The sequence below is a fragment of the Vanessa cardui genome, chromosome 15, assembly GCF_905220365.1.
Source record: "Vanessa cardui chromosome 15, ilVanCard2.1, whole genome shotgun sequence".
Classification (NCBI taxonomy): Eukaryota; Metazoa; Arthropoda; class Insecta; order Lepidoptera; family Nymphalidae; genus Vanessa; species Vanessa cardui.
In genome coordinates, this window is record NC_061137.1 from 13,825,308 (window position 1) to 13,850,065 (window position 24,758).

The 24,758-nt window shown below is 42.4% G+C and overlaps 1 protein-coding gene across 3 annotated transcripts; it reads left to right on the top strand.

Moving 5' to 3' along the window:
- The first annotated feature begins 217 nt into the window (after positions 1 to 217).
- LOC124535601 (rho GTPase-activating protein 4-like) lies at positions 218 to 20,641 on the top strand. 3 transcript variants are annotated; one of them, XM_047111863.1, is made up of 12 exons: positions 218 to 782; positions 14,626 to 14,809; positions 14,901 to 15,079; positions 15,158 to 15,354; positions 15,441 to 15,569; positions 15,797 to 16,327; positions 16,404 to 16,632; positions 16,708 to 17,382; positions 17,454 to 17,511; positions 17,608 to 17,638; positions 19,730 to 19,776; positions 19,846 to 20,641. In XM_047111863.1, exons 1-12 carry the CDS (start codon positions 659 to 661, stop codon positions 20,288 to 20,290), a joined length of 2,829 nt encoding a protein of 942 aa, XP_046967819.1. In that variant the 5' UTR covers positions 218 to 658; the 3' UTR covers positions 20,291 to 20,641. The 3 variants fall into 3 exon arrangements, with proteins under 3 accessions (XP_046967819.1, XP_046967821.1, XP_046967822.1); XM_047111865.1 differs by having other exon boundaries at positions 19,733 to 19,776; XM_047111866.1 differs by lacking the exon at positions 218 to 782 and adding an exon at positions 8,379 to 8,575.
- The last annotated feature ends 4,117 nt before the right edge of the window (positions 20,642 to 24,758 follow it).

Here is a 24,758-nt window from a genome sequence, read left to right on the forward strand (position 1 = left end):
TTATTATATTATAATATTCTTGTTCGTAATAATTGGATAAAATTTAGTAAATAAATTGCTTCTGTTTATTTATCCCAAAATAAACAAAGTTATTTTTATTTTGTTTATCTACTTAACATTTGAACGCAATTATTTACTTGATTTTGATTGGTACATTTGGTGACATTACGATTTGTAATGCATTTTTAACTAGCAACATTTTACGGTCAAACATGAAATGAAACGACTTTACGTTAGGACTACGAGTGGTGCTCTTTGTCAATAGTGTTTTTCCGTGCTCGCGTATCGTGTCGCGATGTAAATTATCTGCCGGTGTTTGTTGTGCCATAAAACGCGCGCTTCTTAACTTTTATAAAACTAATCTGTCACTTTGATACAATAAATATTTTATAATAATGTTGTTTAATGTGTACAAGTCTATTTAACATCAATTATTGCTGGTGAAATCAGTACACATTGATTTAGTATGATTGGGTCGTTATTTTTGGGCTCACCGGACGTATTCGAATGTTTGGTGCTTCGTTTTTTTTTACTCTCGAATTTTGTCGTAAAGTATATTCGTGTGAAAAGTATGAGCGAGTGATTTAAAACTCTTATTATTGGATGTCGGTGATGATCAAATAATCTTTCGTGGCGCGGAATAGTGCGGTGACCGAGGATGTCTGTGTCGGGGACCACGACACCGACGGCGGTGGAAGCGCCAGCCCTAGACGACCGCGACATGGAGCCGCGAACTCCTATGAAGCGTCTCGGCTCTACGAGGAAGCTGGCAGCTTTTAATAGTAAGTTCAAAATAATATATTTGCCTACTTTATTTATATGAGCAAAACTTATTCATTATATTAATATCTTTTCTTAAATATACATAATAAATACAAACTGTTATTTCTTATATTTTTCCTATAATATTAATTTTCTCGTCATAAGTATAATATTCATATTTTAATACTTACTACACACTGGTTTTCTAATATTTGTTCAGTAGATACTGCATTAATCATTACCATAGATAGATAATAATTGAAAAATGCACACTATTCGGTCATACTAGATAACAGAGGTCATATAACTAGAAAACTTTTAAATTTATCCTGGTTCAGTAACCTCTTGTGATAAGTTTGTGAGTTTACTGTATCATCAAGTCAATTATAAACATTTTAAATTAGTAAAGGTTGCAACATCATAGAGAATCAATGAAAATAATCCTTGGTAGATAACATCAAGGCAGTGTCAACATTGTTCCCGTCTAATGTTTGTTATCTTGCTGTACTGCAGATTTATCTCGCTCCTACAAACAAAACTTTTGCTCAATATGTACCAATAGATTTTGTGAATTCTAAAGGCAGTTGTATATTTATAACTTATGCATATTATATATATGTGTCATTGTAATTTACTTGTAACACATTGTCATTAATTGATTATTGTTGCTTTTTATAAATTAAACATAGGTCAGCCCCAGGATACATTAAGTTCCAGTTTTCTTTGAAAAAAATAATATAAAATTATGGATGCTGATAAAAAAAATATTGTAAAATCATGGATGCTGACCCATAACATTATGGTTTCCTTTATAGATTTTGATTTATACCTAATACACATAACTGATACATACATGGAGATGGCCAACTTTTTGCCCCGGCCAGCAAATGTACCGTTTTTTACATAAATCTGTTACTATAAAAATAGTTGATACTTGTACAAATTGCTAGATATCATGACTTCTATGATTTTTTTTGTAGATATTATATTTTGCGTTTTTATAAATGATTGTTATATTTTCATATATACAATATAAGTATTTCAAGAGCAAGTCTGTTACCAATGTATATGTGCACTGGACATATTTAGTAACTTGGAGTTCTGGTACTTATTCTTGTACTAATGTTATTGGGCTGTAAAGGCTGAATTTGTCTCAAACTCACGTCGTTGTGAGAGTATGCCACAATGATTCAGATAACAGCTTTGTTAAAAGACAGATTCAGAATATATTCACACTAATCATTTTGATTAATATGATGAATTATGAGAAATAAAATATAAAAATCGGTCGAAAGAATAGAATAAAAAAAATTAGAGAGATCGCGACTGGCGCTCAACGTCCCTACGAACAAACAGATGCGGCGAGTGAGTCGACCGTATGTAATATAAAAGTACAATCTCAACACTAAAACGCCCAATGCCCCAGCACGAGGCTAACATGCGTGTTGCGTCCTCAGAGGTTGTTTATGCCATCCACTCAGCGGCTATAGGATGTATCGTTAGACTGTGCGTGAATGTGTTGAGAGCGTATAAACAGTGGAAGCGGCCAGCTTTACGGGCGTTTGATATTTCGCATCTGGCGGCGCTCGCCCGCGCCCGCCGCCGCCTCTCGACCGCCTCTTCACCGACGACTACGAAAGACCCTCGTCTGTCTCACCGTTCAATTACATTCAGACCGTCTACCCTACCCCAATGAACCTGCTAGCTTTTAACATTTCGACATCCATCGATCTGCGTACTACACGAATATATTTAAATGGATGATTACTTATAAAAATCCTTGCGTAAATGACACTGTGATTGGATATTATTTAGATTAGTGCGACACTAATCAGTATTCAACTTAAGTGACATCGGCAATCTGAGTGACATGAGTACAAAAACAGATATCGATGATCACATGTAATCAACGTCGAGATCACGAGCGCGATCATAAAATGGCTCGCGAAATATTCCGTTAGTTTATTAGCCGTCGAATGTTCGGAACCAGATGCGCGGTCTGATTACATCCACGCGACATTCGGGTGCACTCCGCCGCTCAGCAGTAAACAAAATAGTAAACAAAATAATAGCTTCATTCACGATTAGCTTTAATAGTCGAAGTCATTAAACGCGTATGCAATCCATTGATTTCTCACTCAATACGGCGTATGAGTGACACGACTGTGCCATTGTGTTTAGTCGCAATGGTAATTTAATATTTCCGTCGTGGAGAGCATTTCCTTCGTATGCGGTAATGAATAAATGATGTAATGTAACCGTGCGGACTCACGCGAGCGAGTGGGCAGCGCGGCCGCCTCGCTCCTGGCATTACGACTTGCACCTTCTGTGCGCAGCGCACCCCGTCTGTTCAGCCGCCACTGGAAGGTAAAACTGACACGATTGCATCACGATCATACAATTACATGGTTCAGTTTTCATACGAAAATTCCTACAAAATCAATGAAGAAATACGCTAAAATTGCTACTTGTAAGGATAACTAGTAAGGTCAATGGTCAAGAAATTTTATCGCAACAGATTCACGAATACTAGACCCTAATGCTGTAAGGCTGAGATTTCAATAAAGTCAAATTGGGATCGAGCGCAGTCGCAACGCCGGCCCAGCCGGTCGGCGTACTCGCAATTATTTTTTTACATTCCTGGAACAGCTGTACAGTTCCTTGATCTAAAATAGGTTGGCGTTTGACAAACTAAAGTAGCTTACTGATTTATCTTAAAAAGTTTATCTGAGGAAGACATGCTTAATGACATACTTAATCACACATCCAGCTTGACTCCGTATGGTTGAATTGAGACATCTGCAATTCCTAAGATTTTTATAATATATGATTTTTTAATTTAATTATTAAAACTTAATAATGCATGGATACGATTACATAAAATTATGACAGTATTTTGAGCCTTAAAGCAAATAAACAATCAATCCAGTGCTAAATGCTTATGCAACTAACACACTGCCATCACCATCCCCGTGGTTTTTAATTCTCATAATCTCCTCGAATGTAATTCTCGTAAGTACAAAATCAAAATTATTTGACAAGTTAATCGAATTAAAGCCTTATTATTATATATATTATATACGTAACTAAATACACAAATGAGTTGAAGCAAAACATTTACAACGAAACTATGTAATATGATTAATTCTCTATAATACGTATTATTATACTTAATTTCATAAAGTAAACACAGATAAAGTACAAAATGTGCATGAAAGGTATAAATATTATTTTCCGGCTTTAATTTAAACATAAACAACAAAATGTATTTTATTAATGGACTAGCGCCCCGACCCGGATACGCACGGGTGCAAAATAGTAGAGAGTGTCTAAATGATCAGTGTTTCTTTACTAAATTGTCCATGTATTATATACAGCATGTAGTATATACAAAAACTTTTCTCTCGAATCACTATCTATTAAAAAACCGCATCAAAATCCGCAATTTTGTATATCTAAGCATACATAGGGACAGACAGCGATAAACTACTTTGTTTTACACTACGGAATGATAAATAGATACTTGAAAATTAAAAAAATATATATAAGTACGCTATTAATAACAATATATACAATAAAAAAACATTTTTTTTAAGGTTTTCCTTGAATCTCATTGTTTTGTGTTATCTATTTCATTTTCCTCTTTCCTCCACATTCTAAAGATACAAATATATAAATGCCATACTAAGGAGTGTATATTATACTGGAAGTTTTATTCAATTGAATATTTAGTGAAAAACTAATCATTGAGATCATTGAACAAATAAAAAATCTGAATGAAATCAAATCTTATTTTTATAAATTAGTTTACAGTCGCCTGCCCTACCGCCACCACCAATAAGAATAATGAGAGTTGTACGAGCTTAGATGTTCTGATATACAATTTGTTTGTTTTTTTTTTTTCGGAACAAGTTTTGAGTGATTTTAGTTCAGTTTTGCCAATAACAGTGGTATGGTTTTCCTGTAAATATAATCTCGAGTTAGGAAGTTTAGCACACTACCATGCTTTGCACCATACCATGCACGTACTTGTACAGCCTAATGTTCCGTTCGTCGCCGTCCCATCGGACAGTGAGGGATCAAATAATGCACTATCATTTATCCGGCTCTGTTCGATAGTCCCAATTGAATTGGGTCGCGTGGCCGAAAATGTTTAAGACGATATCACTGGCCTTTAATTTGCTTTTGCAATATGGTAAGTGCTGATGACTAGTATATTTAATACATACATCACCTTGGAAGCATCATTATTATCATTCAAATGTAATACGGCTTGAGAATGAGATGACATCCCATGTGGCGCCCACATGTGTCTGAATGTCACTGAAGCTATTCAGTGGTTTTGTCTAGAACGTATCTGAAATACGTTGACAAAGTACGTCGCTTAGTTTCAATAGCGACGAGTAAATACCTCATAAGAAGATAAAGGTATATTTGCATAATTCTCGTATTATATGAAGCCTGGCGCTGAAAAGAAGTCCGTGAATTTGATAAGTTTTTTTTCCGGAATACATTAAACAAATTAGGTGCGATTATTTTCAATGTTATTTGTTTAAATGATAACTGGTATGCGAGGAGCATGAATATTCAACAGTCGCCCGCCGCCTTGGTCGCGCGCTCGCGGCTCGTGTCCGTTTAAAAGATTTAATGCTACGTCACACTTATTAGACCACTTCATTGTGCTGCGCTCATTATTGCGTCCTTTCGATTGTACGCGCTGCTGCAGGCTCGCGATACTTCCGCAATCCTACTCGGTAGTCACAATGAAACCACGACGATTGTCATAGTTGCTGCATTAAATCAATACCAGCAATATTATAGTTTTATTGAGATTTATTCGTGCCTTTTCTTGTTTTATAAACTGAAAATTAATCCGTCAACTATTAACGAAAACTTGTATGTTTTGACTGTAGTCGATATTATCTCGCTGAGAATGGCGGGCCGTCGTTTTGCCGGCCCGTGCGGAGTTCGCGTGAATCAGTGGCGGCGCGCGGCGGTCGCGACGGCAGCGGTCGCTATATATAGCGCGTCGCGCCCGCCTCAATGGAGCCGACCACCGGCGCACCGCCCGCGCCCGACCGCTCCTCGCTTGATCACTTGCTCTTTGCTCGTTGCTCCAGATTACACTCTATTACTTTTAAGCTTGTTAACTCATAAAAACTTAAGCCTTTTTCTATTTTATCAATGAAAATACTGCTTACAAATAAAATGTTTCTTATTATTAGGACAATCTTAAAAATATTCGTTTAATTTAATATTATAGAGCATTATGATTCACTACAGCATGAACAAAAGTTACAATTACGTATATTAAATATTAAATTCATAATGTTGTCACATTGTTGTCGAGTTAAATAGTACTTAAAATGATATGTAAAACAGTTTAAATAAGGTTCGTGCAAAATTAATTCCGATGACAGGACAGGAATAAGCAATGGCAATAGGAGTGGCCACTGTGAATACATGATTGCGATGTAGACTTAATTGTGTTGTATTGGATGAATCACCCGCACGGCGACACCGGCGCGCGGCAGGGAGAGTGCCGCACCGGGCAGGACACCTCCCCGAGTGTCCAAATAACCACAGAGCTAATCTTATGACAATACACAATACAAAGATCAGTCTAATCCGTGTTGGTCTGTTACAAAGTCATTTGAAACGTAATTAATACGATACGACGAGGCTCACGTAGAACCGGGCGGATGCAACGAAAGTCAGTCATTCAAAACATTGTTTATTAAATTTTCTTAAATTTGAATAATTTGCAAGATAAGGCCAAGAAGGAAGACGAGCTAATAAGATAGTCGTAATGAGATCGGAGTTGGGTAATCCCAGGCTGTCAAATGCTTTTATATATAATTGATTGTTGTAATTGACAATTTCTTTGTTATGAATTGTTATTTGAGTGTGTCTGTTTCGAAGCCTCACACGGCGCTCGTTTCTCCGGGTCCGACTGCAGTTTACGTTGTCCTCTCGCTCGTATCGACGTGACTCAACTATTTTCTGCGCAGTTATTGAGGTCAGGTAATGCTCTCGTTTATAATGGAAGACGCGGCAGCTGATGTAGGTATTGATTTTGTGTTCTGATTATCATATTTTATGAATAATAATGTGCTAATGCAGGACTTTCGTGTTTCATATAAAATTCCATTAATTCTGCATTAAAGCAGCGTCGGGGAAGAAACAGTGACCGTACCAGATTGTTATATTAAAAGTCTCCTAAAAATATACGTAATCAATTCAATAAATATATGTTAAGAAACGATGTGGATTACATAGAAAAGATAGGGATGTTAGCATCTTGTAAGCTGAAGGTGTTTGATGAGCGTGGTCGACGAGACGCGGCATCCGGCGCGCGTCCTCTCCTGCAAGCTAATGAGCGCTGAGCCGGCGCTGTCGACGGCGCGCTTGTTTCAACATACGAACCGTAAAAGTGAAAATATTCGCATTACAAACCGCCACATAACCTTGCGCAACAAGCTACTTGTAATATTAACAATTTCTGATGACATTACTCGCGAATTTATTCCTTGTATGCTCCATATATTTGCGTTGTTCTGCATTGATAGCATAAACGTGTACTTTGTTTTGATTACTTGATCCGTGACATCATATATGTATAAAAGGAAAACAAACTCGCTTTCGATATTAAACGTTATATGAAATCAGCCGAGGACCTTTTGCTACTTAGAAGAAAAAAGAGCATTTGTGATTAATGCAGCTGTGTTACCGTGAGGGGCGGCTCAGGGGATCAAATTATGCGGCCTGCTCGCTTTTGTTTTACGCTTGTGTACGCAAGATGCGCTTCAACGATACATGAATAATATTTAATGGCGATATAATTTCATAAAGGTCATAATAAGATGATGTTCGTTTAAAAGCTCGATTTTGTTATATGGGCAATAGAATCCCGAAGTTTACGATCTGCTCGGGATCAATCGCGTCAGTTATTTAGGTCTACATCGCAGCCGGTATTATCGCTGGGCGGCGTGTTTATTGAATCATATCACAGAGAGATCGCTTTGTGGAATTGCGCAGTAAATACAACATTTTTCCTGTATATCCGTTTTGGCGAGGAATGCTCCACGCCTGCCGTTTTCTTTTTGCAGCGAAGCGGTCGCGTCACAATGTCCTATAATTGAACGAGGAAGCAAATTATCGACATTGTTACGGCAGGAGTGCTTTAATAAGCTTTATTGTCTTTTTGTCTCGGTTTTGAGTCGTCCGTGTGTAGCGCGGCGCGGCGTGTCCAGTGTCCGCGTTGCGTGCGCGACCGGTTCCGCGCGCCGCGCTCCTGCTGCAGCTGTCGAATACAATGTTACCAGTCTCACACTCTGTAGCTAACCGAAGGCATTCTTACGATGGCTATGACGATGTGGAATACCTTCGGCTAGTTACAGTTTGTCTCATTTTGTGCACCTACTTTGTTAATATGATTTTTTTATACTTTTCGTCATTTGTTAATACGCTAATTATAAGAGAATAGAGTGCAGATACCTCTTCCTTTCTGCTTAATTGTGCAGGATTGTTTGTCAATTAAAATAAAAAAACTTAAAAACGCATGCTACTTAACAGAAAATTATATTGATCATAAAGAAAGCGGCACGATTGCTATGCGATGAAAAAGAAAAGTGCACAAATGTATTTACTTATTAGTTTTTGTAAGGTTTTCACATAGAAATACAATGTTAAACGTATATGAAAAGGTGTCCACATGCCAAGGTTATTATGAACGTAGATGCTAATGTCGGGAGGCTGGATCGATTGCGTTACTCCGCCGGTGCTCCGGACGGCGAAGATTATATGTACGCGGGTAAGCACCACCTGCTTTGGACTGTTCCGTGCACTGTCCCTCGCGCCCGACTGTGAGCAATGATCGTTGGTTATCTATCTGCCTCTATATCATTAGTTTCTCGGTCGGCTGGATATGTCAGGATATAAATTTATGTGCTTATCACACAGTCTAAAACAAAGCCGTTTTCTCTGTCCCTATATCCCTATGTATGCTTAAATCTTTAAAACTACGCAACGGATTGCGATGTAGTTTTTTCTAATAGATAGAGTGATGAAACACTGATTATTTTAGAAGTTTGTAATGCTGTAAAAAAAAATTCTGTAGTACATTTAGTATTAGCTTTGCACACGAGCGAAGCCGGGGCGGGACTCTACTTTTAGTGTAAATTTCTTATTAGAATACTTTTTTTAACTTAGCCGAATATGTCTTCTAAAACGTACAAGGCAAATACGGACGAGGGACTCTTGACCGCGAGTGGCGCGTCCTGAGGTAGTGAGAGCGGGCGTGGGCTCACGATGCCGGGTCCTATTGGCGCGGTGTGCCAGAAGCTTGGCTTCGCAAGCCAAAATCAGTAGTCTTAGTTCTACGAGTAATTATGCTAGTCATGTTTATTCGCGATCACACTTAACTCGACATGTTCAAACAATTATCATTTGTCACTTAATTTATTGATTTTTTCAAGATGTTGATAATAATAATTATTTGTAGAGTTACGGCACTGTTTACATACTACTACTGAATGCGGATACAAAAATGTATCAAAAGTTTTATCTTCACGACAACATCATCACATAACGTCGAACCTCAAAACGTTATAAGTGCTAGTTCCTTGCTGCGACCTGCATGTATTGTCAGTGGGCAGGTATTCTGAGTTTCTAGTACTTATCTATCTTCTATATTTATCATTTTGTGAAGTTACGATAGACCCGATCGAAACCTACTCACAATTATAGATCCTTAAAAAATTACTTTTTGTAGACAACATAGTCTATGCATTCTATTTAATTCGCACAATTCGTATACTCGACATATTTCGATGTTAAATCAATGAATTTGATGACACAACAGTTCATAGTACCGCCGTGTTTGACTAAAGGATACTATTTACTTTTAATCTTATGTTAATTGGAAAGCAGAAATTACTAAATAATCCTTTTTTGTAAGTTTTTGTTGTGTTACCCGAGCAAAGCGGGGTTTTCATCTAGTTAAAATTAATTATATAGATATCTATATATATTATATACATAAAATCTAAATACACTTTATTCAAGTTGCTCCTTTGAATATTTTCATTTCTTTTCAGAACATTATAATGGTCCTGAAATGTGAAAATACCGCCGATTCGGTATGAATAGCTAACAACAATATGAACTCGCTATCTATCGAAAGAATCATTCTCGAGCTCACGTCACGACCTTGCTCCTCCAGATAAATCATAAATTATTATAATGAGACCGATATCTCCCTTAAGCAGCGAGTAGGTTCCGTTGCAGCCAGCGCAGTCGCCCCGGCCCTCCGCCGCAGATCTCGAGTGCATCACCGCCGCGCCCCGCCGCCCCGCCCCGCCCGCGCCTCTACGCCGGCGCCCCGTGCATCTGCTCGCATCCCGACCAATACTGTTGGGCCTTTTGTGCACCGACTGCATTTATTTATATTATTTTATTTGAACCGAATGCTGCATGACAAAGACTATTGTTTACATGGCAGGCTTCTTACGGAATGTTTACACAATCGACAAATAATAACATATTTGTAATTAATATATATCTAACTGATATTATCGTGGTCTTCGAAATCATTTTAGAACGACTGTTTTTGTTGTTTGTTTAGTTGTTACGTCGATTGTTTTTTCTCTAAGTTTCCCCAGCATTGACTCGTGTAAACGTCTCACGTGCGGCGTCCAGAAATTATTTAAATTTTCCGTGATTGTTGCCAAAATGTAGGAGTATTTTAAAAGTGTAAATAGAACGCTGCAAGCGCTTGCGCGTGTTTGTAGCTACCATAGACTTTCGAGATAATATTCGTCGCTCGTAATACGCAGAGGCAGAGGCGGAGGGTTGCGAGGGTAAGAGTGCGGGAGGGCGGGAGGTCGTGACGGAGATCGCGGAGGCTGCGCGGCGCCCGCAGTCGTCCGCCGACCGCGCTCCCCATGTTCCACTGCATCGTGCAGCCGCGCCACGACTGGGGACCGCCCGACCTCGCAAATGCATTCCCCGGTACGCGCCATCCAACTCACATCTCCCCCGACGCCGGCCGCGTCTTAAGATAATATTTACTTTCGATAGACGTGTTAATTCTCCGATATAAACTCCGTCGATCTTCGTTACTGAACCTGTTGACGCTGTCTCTCCGAATGTAACTGTAATATTTGGAGGAATGTGGAATTATAAGTTTTGTGCCCCCTGGTCCGTGTTCTTATAAAAATGACAGTTTTTTGTCTTAACTCATGCGGTTCGCGGTCACGTCTCCAGCATTTTTATTTTACGGGGTACGATAGTGTAGCGTGCGGTGTTTATTGCTAAATAGGTCGGTATCGGCGCGACAGGAGCGCAGTGCTTTTCCATTAGTCTTATGGATCACGTGCGGCAGGTAGCCGTGCTCGAGCAGGTAGTCGGTTATTGTGTGGAGTCGTGCGATAACCCGCACGGTTTATTGCACCTGGCGAATTTTTTGCGCGCTCTATTCACATACGTGTGAAACAAATCTTCGAAGGTCGCTTCCCGCATGGGACCGTTATGCTGTTCATTATCCAGCGTGGCCGTTGACTTGTGTCAGCTGTTGTATTGCGTTCGAAACAAAACACGAATGTATTTATGCATGTATATGTCGTTCACCACATGTATGTATTAAAGCAGTAGGTAGGTACGGAATAAAAATAATAGTGGATCGGGACAGCGGCGCCGCGGGGGTGGCGGCAGCTCCCCCTCGCTCTCGATCCCCTTCGACATGTGACCCTGTTCCTCAATGTCGCACAATTTATTACTCATGATATTTCCGGTTCACTTCTTTGTTTTGTGTTTGCTGCAGGATAGTCTCGGATTTAATTCGAAACGATAAGTTCACCGCAAATGACCGGTCTCCGGTCGGCGAGACACGTACTTCGCCAAACAGTGCGATTGCTGGTTACTCTACAGAGTCGTATTTAAATGGTTGCTTACTTAATACGTGTGAAATAGACAAACAATCAGCCCCTCGCCGGAGCGCGCCTCAGGGAGTACCGGGCGCGGGCGAGTTGTGGGAACGATTGCTCGATAGTCCGTTGAACTTCCGTTATTACAACATAATTATTTCGTAACTCCGCTCTTATACAGTTCGATATGTCTGGTAAAGCTAACACATAACAAATAAACTCAACGCGACACGTCTGTTGAGATATGTTGTCCGTATTGTCTGCGTGCCCGTTCTCTCGTTTGTAAATTTACGAAAATGTTACACGCTAACCATAATGTTCTTTGTAATACAGTTTACCTAGAAGACTTTAAAAATAACAGTTTATTTATAGTATGACAGCTAGGTATCGGTTTTTGTTGTAAACTACGAACATAATGTGCTGAGCTAGTTGGACAATGGGCGCACTGATGGCTAATCTGACAACTCTTCTAGACAACCCAATCTGAGAGACATTTTGAAAAACATAATTTGGGTAGGCGGTTCTGCCTTCAACTTACAGACAAATGTTTATACACGAATACGTACGTATACTTAATATACATGTGTACATCATATACTGTACACTAATTGTTATTAATTAGTTTAAGATAGTAAAATGTTACAACACAAGAAAATTAATTTAATATAATGTATATTTATCTTATTCTCTACGGGCGTTTGTAGCGCGGCACGTGAGTGACTGCTGGTATGTTTGCGTTGGTAAACAGTTGACTAACAAGATTTTAGTAATGGTATAACAATACAAACGGCCAGAACGGTCCGGGAAGGATTGCGGGAGGACTCAAAGTTGTAGTTGCGCAAACGACATGCGGGCGCTTCGGTAGGCAATAGCGATATACTTGTAAGCTGGAAGTCTATTAATACATTGAAGATGTTGTCTCTTGAGTGCAGTGCGCGATCTGCAATTATCTAATATGAATATTTAATTTATTCTCAAATAGCTTTAACAGTTTCACTGTATATTATAAATACTGCAAAGGCCCCGCTACAACAATGTACGTCAATAGTCAATACATCTAAGTGTCTCCTTACAAATCACTTCAGCTAGTTTTCCGTGCATGTCGCATCAAAACCACAGACATTCGTGTACCGAGATGTGTTAATCTCTAAACTTTGATCTTTAGCATTTGTATAGACGTTACATTTGTTTGCGAGTGTGCCTCGTTACTGCGTGCGTGTTCTGAGAATCCTATTTAAAACGATATCTACAAAATCTGATATATTTAAATAAGTTTATGTTTATGTAATACTTTGAATAATAACACGTTATGAAGCTCTTGCTATTTACATTATCTATATGCATGCGGTATCTTATAAAACGAAGTAAGATATTCGGGCTAATTTACCTTAATTAGTAAAATATTAAAAAAAAACTATATCAGAACTTCGAAATAACTTCGAACGCAATCCTATGTTCACACAGGCTCCATTTGATGTTATTTGGTGTCATACCTTATTGAAGATTTGTTTATTTATATAATGACGTTGTTCCAGATGCACTTTGTATAATAAATAAATAATTTATCACCCAAAGAGTGTTGAGTTTTTCTATTTTTCAACCGACTTCAAAAAGGAGGAGGTTATCAATTCGTCTGTATTTTTTTTTATGTTTGTCACCTCATAATTTTTTTTTTGTTTGAAAGGTAGTGCTTCCCGTGGGGTCCCATTTTAATTTTATTTTTTTCCGATGATGGTATGAAAACGACATAAGTCTTAAATTTGCACTATGTATATGCGCGACAAATAGGTGAATAACTGAAAATCACGTTTACCAATTTTGATGATTCTTTTTTTATTATAAAATATATACTTCAAGGGTAGTTTGGTGAAAGTTTGGTATGGTTCTGAGCACAGGATCCATGACAAAGTAACGGAACGGAAGGGAAAGGAACAATTCTGAGGAGCACGTTAGCTATACTCGGTCGAATCTTTTATTTATAGGTTATTTGGATATTTGAGTCACCTTCCGTAATGTGGTTATGTTTATGTAATTATCATAGTCGAATATTATAATCAACTAGCTATCCACCCTGGCTTCGCACGGATGCAATACTGATACTAAATATATACTACAGAATTTGTTTATTTACGACATTACATTGCAAACTTCTAAAATTATCAGTGTTTCTTTACTATATTGTTCATGTATTATTTATACAAACCTTCCCCTGGAATCACACTATCTATTAAAAAAAACCGCATCAAAATCCGTTGCGTAGATTTAAAGATATAGGGACAAAGAAAGCGACTTTGTTTTATACTATGTAGTGATGGAACTCCTATACGGCTCGCAGTTAGGGTGCGATATGGGGCAGAATTTCTTACTATCTTTAATCAAATTTTGCGTATGTGATGTGATGTCATATGATGTACGACATATATTAGCTCTTTTTCAAAGCTTTTTCGTCTTGGTCGATTACAGCTCTTTCGAGGGATCCTTGTAGTTTATGCCACATGACGCATTAAAGTCGCATTTTCGAAAGTCTATTTTTGCTTTATTTGCAAGTTTCCTTTGAAATTCCTCCTCGAAGAAGTTTCTGATTTCATTAAACGGAAGGCTTTAATTATCCATATTAAGAAAAATTAGTTAGTCAACATCAGCTTCACTTAAAATAAAAAAAAGTACATAAGTTATAAAATTGATTTGAAAATAGTACCACGATCGTCGGAGATTATTAGAACTCCATTCGTATTAAAACAAACTCTTATTTAATTATAGTAAAGGTACCATTTTAGCAAGACTAAAAGACACAACTATGGAAAGCTATAGATAGCTTTATAGATAGTGTAGTCACTTTCTCGAATGTACTCGAACTTTTTTAAAAAAAAGCATTAATTAAAAGCTGCACCGTGTACGTCAGAATGTTTAATAACAAAATTTTATTGTGTTTCTTCAGACATCCGGGTGCAGCTCTCTGAGCAGACTCGTGTGCTGGAGGCGCGCGCAGAGGCGGCTGCGGGCGTGGCCGGCGAGCTGCACGACTACTGCCGCCGCCGGGCAGACCTCGAACACGAGTACTCGCGTGCGCTCGACAAGCTGGCGCGCGCAGCGGCGCAGCGGCACAAGGACCAAAAGCACAAGTACGACGCGATGCAACCTGGCCGATTCGCATTCCCGACTCGCCCATCCGTCGGCACCGCACAACTGATGCTACTCGCGGCGCCCTTTCAGACGAGAGCAGTGGCCTTTAACCGGAGCGTACGCCTGCTGGCAAGCAGCGCTCGACAACACTCGGGCGCTGTCTCGGGACCACGCCGCGCTCGCCGACCTCTACGGAGGACCTCTCGCCGCCCGTCTGCAGCGCGCCGCCGACGACGTGCTGCGACTGCATAGGAAATGTCGAGATATCGGTGAGACGGATATTCAGCCCTCGATACGGGTCTCTGTGAGCATCTCTACCTCGATGAGTCATGTCGTTGCGCGGGCAGTGGCGGAGCGGCACGAGGAGGTGGGCGTGGCCCTGGCGGAGGCGGCGGCGGGCGGCAAGGCGCACGCGGCCGCCGCGGCCGAGTGGCGCGCCGCCGCGCTCAAGCTGCGCCACGCGCACCACGCGCGCCAGGCGCTGCTGGCCGCCGACCCGCCGCGCCACAAGAAGATCAAGGCGCTCGACAAGGAGCTCGAGAAGGTGCGCGGACGCGCCGTTTCGTCGGTCAGACGCTACCGCGTGCAGCGACTTACGTGATGCTCATGTTCTCTGCTTGACGTTTTCAGCGCCGGACGCGACACAGTGAGGCTCGTTCAAAGGCTCTGCGGGCTCGAGCGGACTACGTGCTCAGCTTAGAGGCGGCTAACGCTACCCTACAGAGATACTACCTCGACGACATCGCTGACATAATGCTGGTGAGTGATCGTTCTCAATAGTTACAGTACATAGCAGTCCCTCTATTGGCCGAGGGGGGTTTCACAGCTTACCACGATCAACCGGTACTAGTCGGGGTCTATCTGCCTGGGTTCGGTCTCGGTTTTACAATACATCTTTATGCACTCGACCACTTCGGTCAGATAACTTTTCATCGGTACGCACGAAGCGAACCTGCAATTAAATCCGGGCCCGCGGTGCGTTGCAGTGCACGGAGGTCGGCTTCGAGGCGGTGGTGGGGCGCGCCGTGCGCACGGCCAGCGCGGCGGAGAGCGCGCGCGCGCAGGCCGTGTGCGCCGCGGCCGGCGCGCTGCTCGCCGCCGCCGACGCGCTCGACGCGCTCGCCGACCGCCAGCGCTTCGTGGCCGCGCACCCCGCCGCCTTCGCCCTGCCGCGCCCGCTGCCCTACCTCGGCGACGCGCCGCCCGCGCAGGACAAGGAGATGCGCGAGCTGCTCGAGGGCGCGGCCGACGAGCGCGACGAGGCGGCGGACGCGGCCTCGCGCGACCTCTCGCAGCGCCTCGTGCAGCTGGAGGCCAGCGCGCGCACCCTCCGCGCCGAGTGCCGCGAGGCCGCCAAGACGCTCGACGCCGCCGAGGCGGAGCTCGTGCGCCAGATGGAGGGGCCCGACGCCACCTGGGAGGTGGACACGCTGTTCGGGGCCGCGGCCGTGCCTCCCGCGCCCCCTCCCGCCGAGGACGATGCGCCGCGAAGAGACCAGGAGGACTACTATCTCGCGGTGAGCGAAGCGACACCCATCGGACTGTCGTCCGCCCCCCGCCCCGGCACTCGCTCAATCGCTCGCTCGTTTTCAGAAGTTCAGATCGTACGTGTCGTGCGCGGGCCGCCTGGCGCGGCTGGAGAGCAAGGCGGTGGCCGTGCGCGAGCGCCTGCTGGGCGGCAGCGCGGGCGCCGCGTCGCCGCGCTCGCCGCCCTCCCCCCCGCGCCGCGCCGCCGCGCGCCGCCGCGGGCACTTCGCGGCGCCGCTCGACGACCGCCTGCCCGCCGTGCTCACGTCCTGCGTGCGCGTCATCGCCACCTACGGTGCGCCCGCCGAGCGCCCGCCGAGCGCCCGCGCCCGCGAGCCCGGCCGAGTGCTCACGCCCGCGTCCGTTGCAGGTCTCAACCACCAGGGCGTGTTCCGCGTGTCCGGGTCGCAGGTGGAGATGCAGGCCCTGCGCGCGGCCTTCGAGCGCGGCGAGGACCCGCTGGCGGGCGTGCGCGACGCGTCCGACATCAACTCCGTGTGCGGGCTGCTGAAGCTGTACCTGCGCGAGCTGCGGCCGCCGCTGCTGCCGCCGCAGCTGCAGGAGCGGCTGCTGCGCGTGGCGGCGCTGCCGGACGACGCGGCGTTCGTGCGGCGCCTGCGCGACACGCTGGCCGCGCTGCCGCTGCCGTCGCTGCTCGTGCTGCGCTACCTGTTCGCGTTCCTGGCGCACCTGACCGAGCACGCGGACCGCAACATGATGGACGCCTGGAACCTCGCCATCTGCCTCGGGCCCACGCTGCTGGCGGCGTGGGGCGAGGGCGGCGCGCAGGTGGCGGCGCAGAACCTCGTCAACGAGCTGGTGAAGCGCGCCATCCTGCACCACGCCGACGTGTTCCCGCAAGACGTGGCGCCGCACGCGCTGTACAGGCGCGCCGAACCGGCGCCGGGCCCGGACGCGCCCGGCCCGGACACGCCCGACGCGCCTCTCGCAGCCTGCGCACGCGCCGACGATGACGACGCGCAGCGCGACCTCTCGCTCTACGACGACGACGACGACGACGATGACGACGACGAAGATGACGACGGTAGGAACCGGCTTAATACGAGGAGCTCATGAGGGTCAGAATGTATAACTAACGGCGGGCGCGTGTTGCAGACGGCGCGGCCAGCGACCTGGACGCCGACGCGGACTGGCGCCGCCCCGCGCCGCGCCGGTACGCTCCCCTCTCGCTTGTATTACCGCAGGCGCCGTGCCGGCGGGCCGGTCGCGCTGCGGGCGCGCGGGTGATCAGGTCTGTCTGTGTGTGCAGGTCGTCGAGCGGCGAGCGGCGCGCCCCGCAGGTACCCGCCTGAGAGCCGGCCGCGTCCCGCCGCCCCGCGCCCGTCCCGCGCCTGACCGTCCCGCGCTCGCGACGCCCGGGACCCGCGGGGGGCGGGACGTCTCCTAGTCTACTCACTCGATAGTTCAATTTTAACAGAGCTCGGATTGTGAATCCGGCTTATCCGAAGTTAGTGATAAAATAAGCTCTCGCTGAAGCTGTTTCCATTCGTCTTCCGTTTCGATTTTCTACTCAGTGAGGCGATCCCATTCGAGTGATCTTCGTGAATTAAAGTTTTCTATTATCATCTCGATGTTGCTAATACTGTAGTTTATTTGTCTACTTATGAATTTTAAATTTTAAAACGCGTGTCGCGTCGCGAGAGTGAGGTTTCTCTGAAGTTTATACTCGTCCAATTTGAAACACTTACATACGACTTATTTGATCACTACGGAAGTCCTTTACGGTTAATTAACATCTAAGTAATGCATGTTTTATATACTCTTGGATTATCTGCTCTACATATTTTTTGCTATTTTTGAGTGCGATTATTTTAATTTGATTGTGATTAATGTTTTCATTGAATAAACGATAGTTGTGAACGGATGTGATCGTACGGACGGGCGGACCCGTGCCGTCTCGAAGGTGCTTCTTATTTAAGCGCAACAGTATTATATGGAATATCAATAAATATATAAGCAACGCTATTTTGGTTTGATTTAACGCTCGCATGCCGCTTGCACTAGAGACGTCTCCACGGCGCGCAGGTGGGTTTTCGCTGACTTGGTTAATTTCTGTGCTTTTTATGCCTGTAGTGGTTGCGGTGCCTCACTGCATGATCCGGACTCGGTCGGCGGCGGTACCGGACCGGACCGGTGCTCGGCCGGTCGGCGAGCTCGTGGCTCTACTATTAGGCCTTTCTATACTCATGAATGTACTTGCGACGTCTAACGATGCCGCCAGCTCGCCGACGCCGGCCTTGCGTTTACTTGGGCTCTTTGGTCTCAAGCGACGATTCGTTTTGCTAACGGATAGTAGCATCGTCTGCGAGGTGTGACAAACAAATAATGGCCGGTGGGGCAAATGTGATGTGACGTCAGGTGTGACCTAATTAGACAATTCTACTACCCGTAAGCAAAATTAGTAGTTTAGTTATACGAATAGTTCCTGGGCTTTGTAGTCAAATTGGGGATTCGAGCTGGCGCCGAGCGGACCGGTCGCGTTAGCGGTTTGTCTTTGTAGAGTTTGCCAGAAGACCAATCAGTCGCGCCAGTTCGTTCTTCAGTTCGTCGTGGCGGTCAATGTGTGGTGTGAACGTGCTCAAAAATATTCAACTCTACGTCAAAATGTGTCATATTAATGAGATCGTACGAAAATATCAAATAATGAAACGTAAAAAAGTTTCAAAATTCATTACAGTACTTTTAATGTAAATAGTCGCCATATATAATTGAATCAGTTGGGTAAGTACATATATATGTATGGTCAAGTTGAAATATAAAATAAATATAGCACCTTCAATGGCCACCGGGTTACGGCAGCCGAGAGTGAACCGCATATACAATCGGGTCACACGGCAGAAATATTGCAACCTTCATAATTATTTGAAGCAAACAAGGCTAATATATATTATCTTTGATTACATTATCCTACAACAGAGAGCCTCTTTGAGTCAATGTTATTGCATTGTATGATGAAGGCATATGAATTTACCCTTAAATGTAAAAAAAGATGACAAATTTCTTGAAGGTACACAAATTCAGTAATTTTGTAAATAATCATATGTTATGAAGTTTTTGCAATTTTTGGTATTTTTTTATCGTCTCAGTGCGATGTCTGTGGGCGGTAGTTCCTTAATTAGTTTCTACTTAAGAATAAAAATTAAGTCTACAAAAAATTATCACAATTAAGACGTTAGCGTTGTTTATTATTATTTTTTATTTTAGCTTCCTAAACGAACGAACGAACGAAAATTAAAACAAACCATTTATAAATATATACTTTCATTACGATTATACTTATATCATAGTTTCGATGGTAGCGGGTCGGTGCATCGAGAATTTTAATTTATCTGTAGCTTAAAAAATATATGCTATGTTGTTTTTTATGCTAGCAGGCTGGCAGCGACCCGCCGGCGCCCGCCGCGCACGACCCCTGCAGGTGCGTCTCGGTCTAGGTTAATTTTAAGTTAAGACGACTAAGCATTGGTGAAAACCCCCCCTCACGCAGCCGGCTGGCGGAGAGCACGCCCGACCTCGTGCTCGACCTGCCCGCGCGCGCCGCCGACGCCGCCGACACCTTCGCGCACAACCGCGACACGCTGCGCAAGCGCCCCGCGCACGCCGCGCACGCCGCGCACCCCGCGCACCCCGCGCACCCCGCCGCCCACAGACAGACGTGCTCCGAGGGCGGGGAGGCGCGCGCGCCCGAGGGCGAGGCCAGCGGCGGCAGCCCCGTGCCGGCGCGCAACACCATGCGCGTGGCCGCCAAGTTCGCGGAGCTGACGCTGACGGGCGGCTCGCTGAAGCCGGCGCTGGCCGCCAAGCCGGCGCTGCTGCGGCGCCCCACGCCGCACCCCGCGCACCCCGCGCGCGCGCCCGCGCCGCCCGCCGTGCCGCCCGCGCCGCCCGCCGCGCAGACGCCCGCCGCGCCGCCGCCCGACGCCGCGCAGTGACTGGCGCGCCGCCCGCCGCGCTGACGCCCCTAACTGTTGACAGAGAGCGCGCGTGTCGCTTAGGTGTAGGTGTATGTATCCGCGACGACTCGATGCAGATGATTCCCTCTCTCGGTCGTATTGTTTAAAGTTCGCCGGCAAGTTCGTCGACCGTTTCCGAGGCGCAGAGAGTGAATCATATGGAATATTGGGGAGCAATTTTTATACGATAATGTAATATTGACGAGTGCTTTATTAACAAGTGCTCATATAAGCATATTATTTTTGTAAGCGACGCATCGGTCGGACGGCGCGTCACGTGTAGCGATGGCCGCTGTCCGCACTACGCCTACAATAAACAGTATTATCTAATTTAGTCTTTTCATCTCTCACACTAAAGTGCTGCTGTCGTCGTCCCATATCCCCTCCCCCCCTTGAGTTTGATCCTTGTTCACCAGTATTTTTATGACCCACGAGGTATACATGGATATTACTATCTTCCAGGTAAGTTTGATATGCCAACTAAATAAACGCCGTTTGATAAATAAAATAATCATTTGATGTGTTTGTGTGAAAGTTCCTTACTCAATAAAGCAAGCTGAAGTTAGCGCCTAGGCCTGGCAGACGCTGCTAGCATGCTGAGCAGATTAATTTTAAGGGATATGTTTTGTAAAGCATTTCTTAAAAATATAGTCCAGTGGTAAACAAATAGGGAGCAAAAGTCGCGGCACAAAATAATTTAGGAGTTGTTTATATATTTAATATACGAATAAATAAATATAGCCAATTATTATTTCAAATAAAGTGATAACTGTTAAGTGCTGATGTTTCGGGTTCGTTAAAGACAAAACTGACGCCTTACAGAGATGTGTAGCAACAAGTTACCAGAAGTTGTAAATGTTGTCAGGCAATATAATCACAGCGCCTCCAACAAAAAAATATTTCAAATTCCCACTTTTATCTAGGCAGGGCCCAATTAAATGATTTTTATATGAAAGAATCATCTTTGATATTACTTTCGACTTATCAGATACTGCCAAACAGCAGTACCCAGTATTGTTATATTTCGGTTTGAAGGGCGAGTCAGCCATTGTAACTACGTACAGAAGGGATATAACATCTTTGTTTCCAAGGTCGGTGGCCGATTTATTTGCTAAACCCTACACGATAGATCAAAATAATGTACTACAGTATTGTACACCTTTAACCCTTATTCAAATAAAGGTATATATATTACCACATAGACTTTTTATAAAAAAGCATCCTAATATTTGATATGATAGCACTAAAGGTACCTATGTATGTTACGTATTTGTAATCTTTAATATTTTTTAACATATGCCACTGTATAACCTATCAACGTCATTTATTACTATAAAGTAAAGTCAGAGTTGAGCAAACCGTTTTGGTGTAAAAAAATTCGAATTTTTAGCAGAAGTCTTGAGTGATTTAGAAACTTTGTTAAAAAAAAATCTGCTAAGTGCTTCTTCGGTTCCAAATCCAAAACTGTAATACTTTGTTTGTAATCTCATTCGTTAGCAGCATTCGCAATTGACTTATTCATATAGTTTAGATATTTCAAAAAAGTGGTAAATAATTTACCACTGTCTGATCCCGCTTTGATAAAAATCATTGTTTCATTCCACAATTTCAACGACACCACTTGTAATCTCAATCTCATATTTTATCCTTTTTAAATAACCTCAACATTCATATATTATACTATTATATGTGTCGTGTCGAATTTAACCAGTTTTCGATTCGAATTTAGATTCGAAACGGACAATGGTAACTATCTTACCACCAAATTAAAAAGCTTAGGAGTCATAAATGGATAATGGTAAATAATTTACCACCAGTAAAACTACCCCATCCCCTATTTTTTATAAATATTGATTTTATATATAAAAACAGTGACACACAATTACCCAAAATTCAATGCAACTTCGAAAAAAAAAATACATACTGACTTGTATTTGTTTAAGGGTTAAAAGGTCTTCAAAAAAAGTCAGCGATGATAAAATATATCTATCTCTTAAGGATAACCCATTATACGAGTTTAAATAAGCATTTTTATCCTTTACTTTTTACGAGAAATGGTAGGTAGCTTATTTTGAAGCGATTTTATGCAATATCATTGAGTATCCTAAATACATTGTGTATTCAATATGTCCCTTTGGAAAATGTTATTTAAATGAATATTTTCGAAGATGTTACAGATTTAAAACGCACGGCCCAGTGTGTTGTAGTCAGGGCTGGTCAAAATACATGATTAGCTTTAATTGAAATACAAATTACTTTATCGCAAGTAAATGAAATACGTAATATAAAATAGGTATATTTTAGTGAGGTATTTGAAATATAAAATACAAAATACTGTATATAAGCTAAATTTAATTGAAAAACACGTTACAAAATTCATAATAAGAAAATGTGTGAAGAATGAGTAATGTTTTTTTATACATTTATAATGCTATGTTCAGTATTTGAAAATTCTTAAAAGTAGGTATTAGAAAACATTCGACACGCCTTCACATACATCCCGTCGGTCGCAGATCCTGCTCGTGTATTATAAGATATATCTGAAGTGTGCCGTTTTTTTTCTAACACATTCAGGACTTTTCAAAACCAGAATTCCCTTTCATAAAAAATATATTTTGAACGTATCGTCCGGCAAACATCCTCTTGCTGGAGAGTGCATGCATTACCATCATTACACCTTCGCACTCGCCTCGCACTCACACTTACAATTACGATCGCTGAATGAAGATTAGTTGTATTTTAATGAAAAAAGTTTAAATGTATTTTGAACCCTAAAGTATTTGAAATACTAATTACAAAATACCTCTGCGTCAGGTATTTGAAATACAAATTACGTTTTAAGTAAGTAATTGTAACAGAAATACCAAATACGCATATGTATTTTTAAGCGACTTCGAAAAAGGAGTGTTCTCAATTCGACCCGTTTTTTTTTGTTTTTTTTCGCCGATTACTTCGAACCTGTACATATATTGGCATTTGCTTCTGGCAATCATAATGTTATACTGCTGAGCTGATGATGGAAGGTGTAAGTCCTCAATTACGAGGAGTTAGGAAATAGTTCTTTCAACATTAGTAATATATGGATTTATACTTCTCTTCGTAACTTTCATGCAGAGAAGTACAGGTTCACTAAACATTTTTTTTGTTATGTTATTGTTTGGTATATCGAGCTCCATAAGTGGTTCCATAGAAGTTTTATTGCAATAGGTTCAGCGCTTTTTGTAAAAAATCAAAAAATAATCATTTGTTACATAAGGTCTTTTAATTTATATTTTGAGAAATTGACACTAAAAAGAGTAAAATAAAATATTATTTCTAAAAAATAACACAGTCTTTAACGTGTTTAAGTCAAATTATTTTATTACTTTTTTTAGTGATCACTTTGAGTCGGTGTTATTTTTTAGAAAAAATATTTTATAATTACAAGTAATACAAATACTGCCCAACTCTGGTTGTAGTGAAAACTGAACGTTGTAAGACATTCTGTAGTACGGTTAGTATCAGCATAGCATCTGTGCGAAGCCGGGGTTTGTCGTTATTGTACTATTTATTATTATATTATATATAGATACGATTGATACGCTATTCTGGTCTCGAATACTACATACCAATTTCGATTTAATTTAATTTAAAAAAAAAAGTTACTCAAAAATTTAATGAGTACACATAGATTTCAAAATAAAAGACGACAACTACATTGTATAACGACAAAAGATAAAAATAATATAAATGTTAAATAAATCTTCAAATATTTTAAATAAGCACCTGTTATAGCAGGAAGTTGTTTTGAGTTTTTTGTGAACTGTCCTCGAAATCCCATCATTAGCATAAGTTTTTCAAGCGGGTAATATTGCAGCCTGAGCTAAAAAAATATTTGATCCGCGATCGCATGAAAACAAAAATTTCAACACTGATGGAAATGAATGTTCACACTTGACTCGATATATTCGATTCGTTGTTTATTTACTTAATATTTGTTGGTAACTAAACACCTTCATACCAACGACTGCTTAGTTCTATTTATCCGGAACTGTGACACTAAATGAACCCTCGGATTAACCTCGGATGAACCTAAATTTCGATATGCTTTTTTGCAACCGTTTTAATGTGTGATTGAGAAACGTTAGCTCAGTCCTAAAACTTACGCCCAAATCCATAACCTCTGAAACTCTTGTCATCTGTACCCCATCAATAAAATAGTCATTTAGAATTGGAACACGTGCGAGAGAAAAGGAAATCACCGCACATTTTTGCGTATTAAATTGCAACCGATTTTCTTTACTCCATTTAACTACTCTATCTATATATATATATATATCTATCGCACAGTCACTGAGTTGATCGACTCTGAGAGATAACTTAAGATCGTCTGCAAACAGCAAACATTTCCTCCGCATCCTTCCCTACGTTTGGTAGATCATTGATCATTAAAACAAACTACAAAGGT

Coding starts and splice junctions, on each gene's coding strand:
- LOC124535601 (XM_047111863.1), top strand. CDS start 659: ATGTCTGTGTCGGGGACCACGACACCGACGGCGGTGGAAGCGCCAGCC. Junction 14,810..14,900: donor CACAAGGACCAAAAGCACAA/GTACGACGCGAT, acceptor GCGCCCTTTCAG/ACGAGAGCAGTGGCCTTTAA. Junction 17,512..17,607: donor CGCCGCCCCGCGCCGCGCCG/GTACGCTCCCCT, acceptor CTGTGTGTGCAG/GTCGTCGAGCGGCGAGCGGC.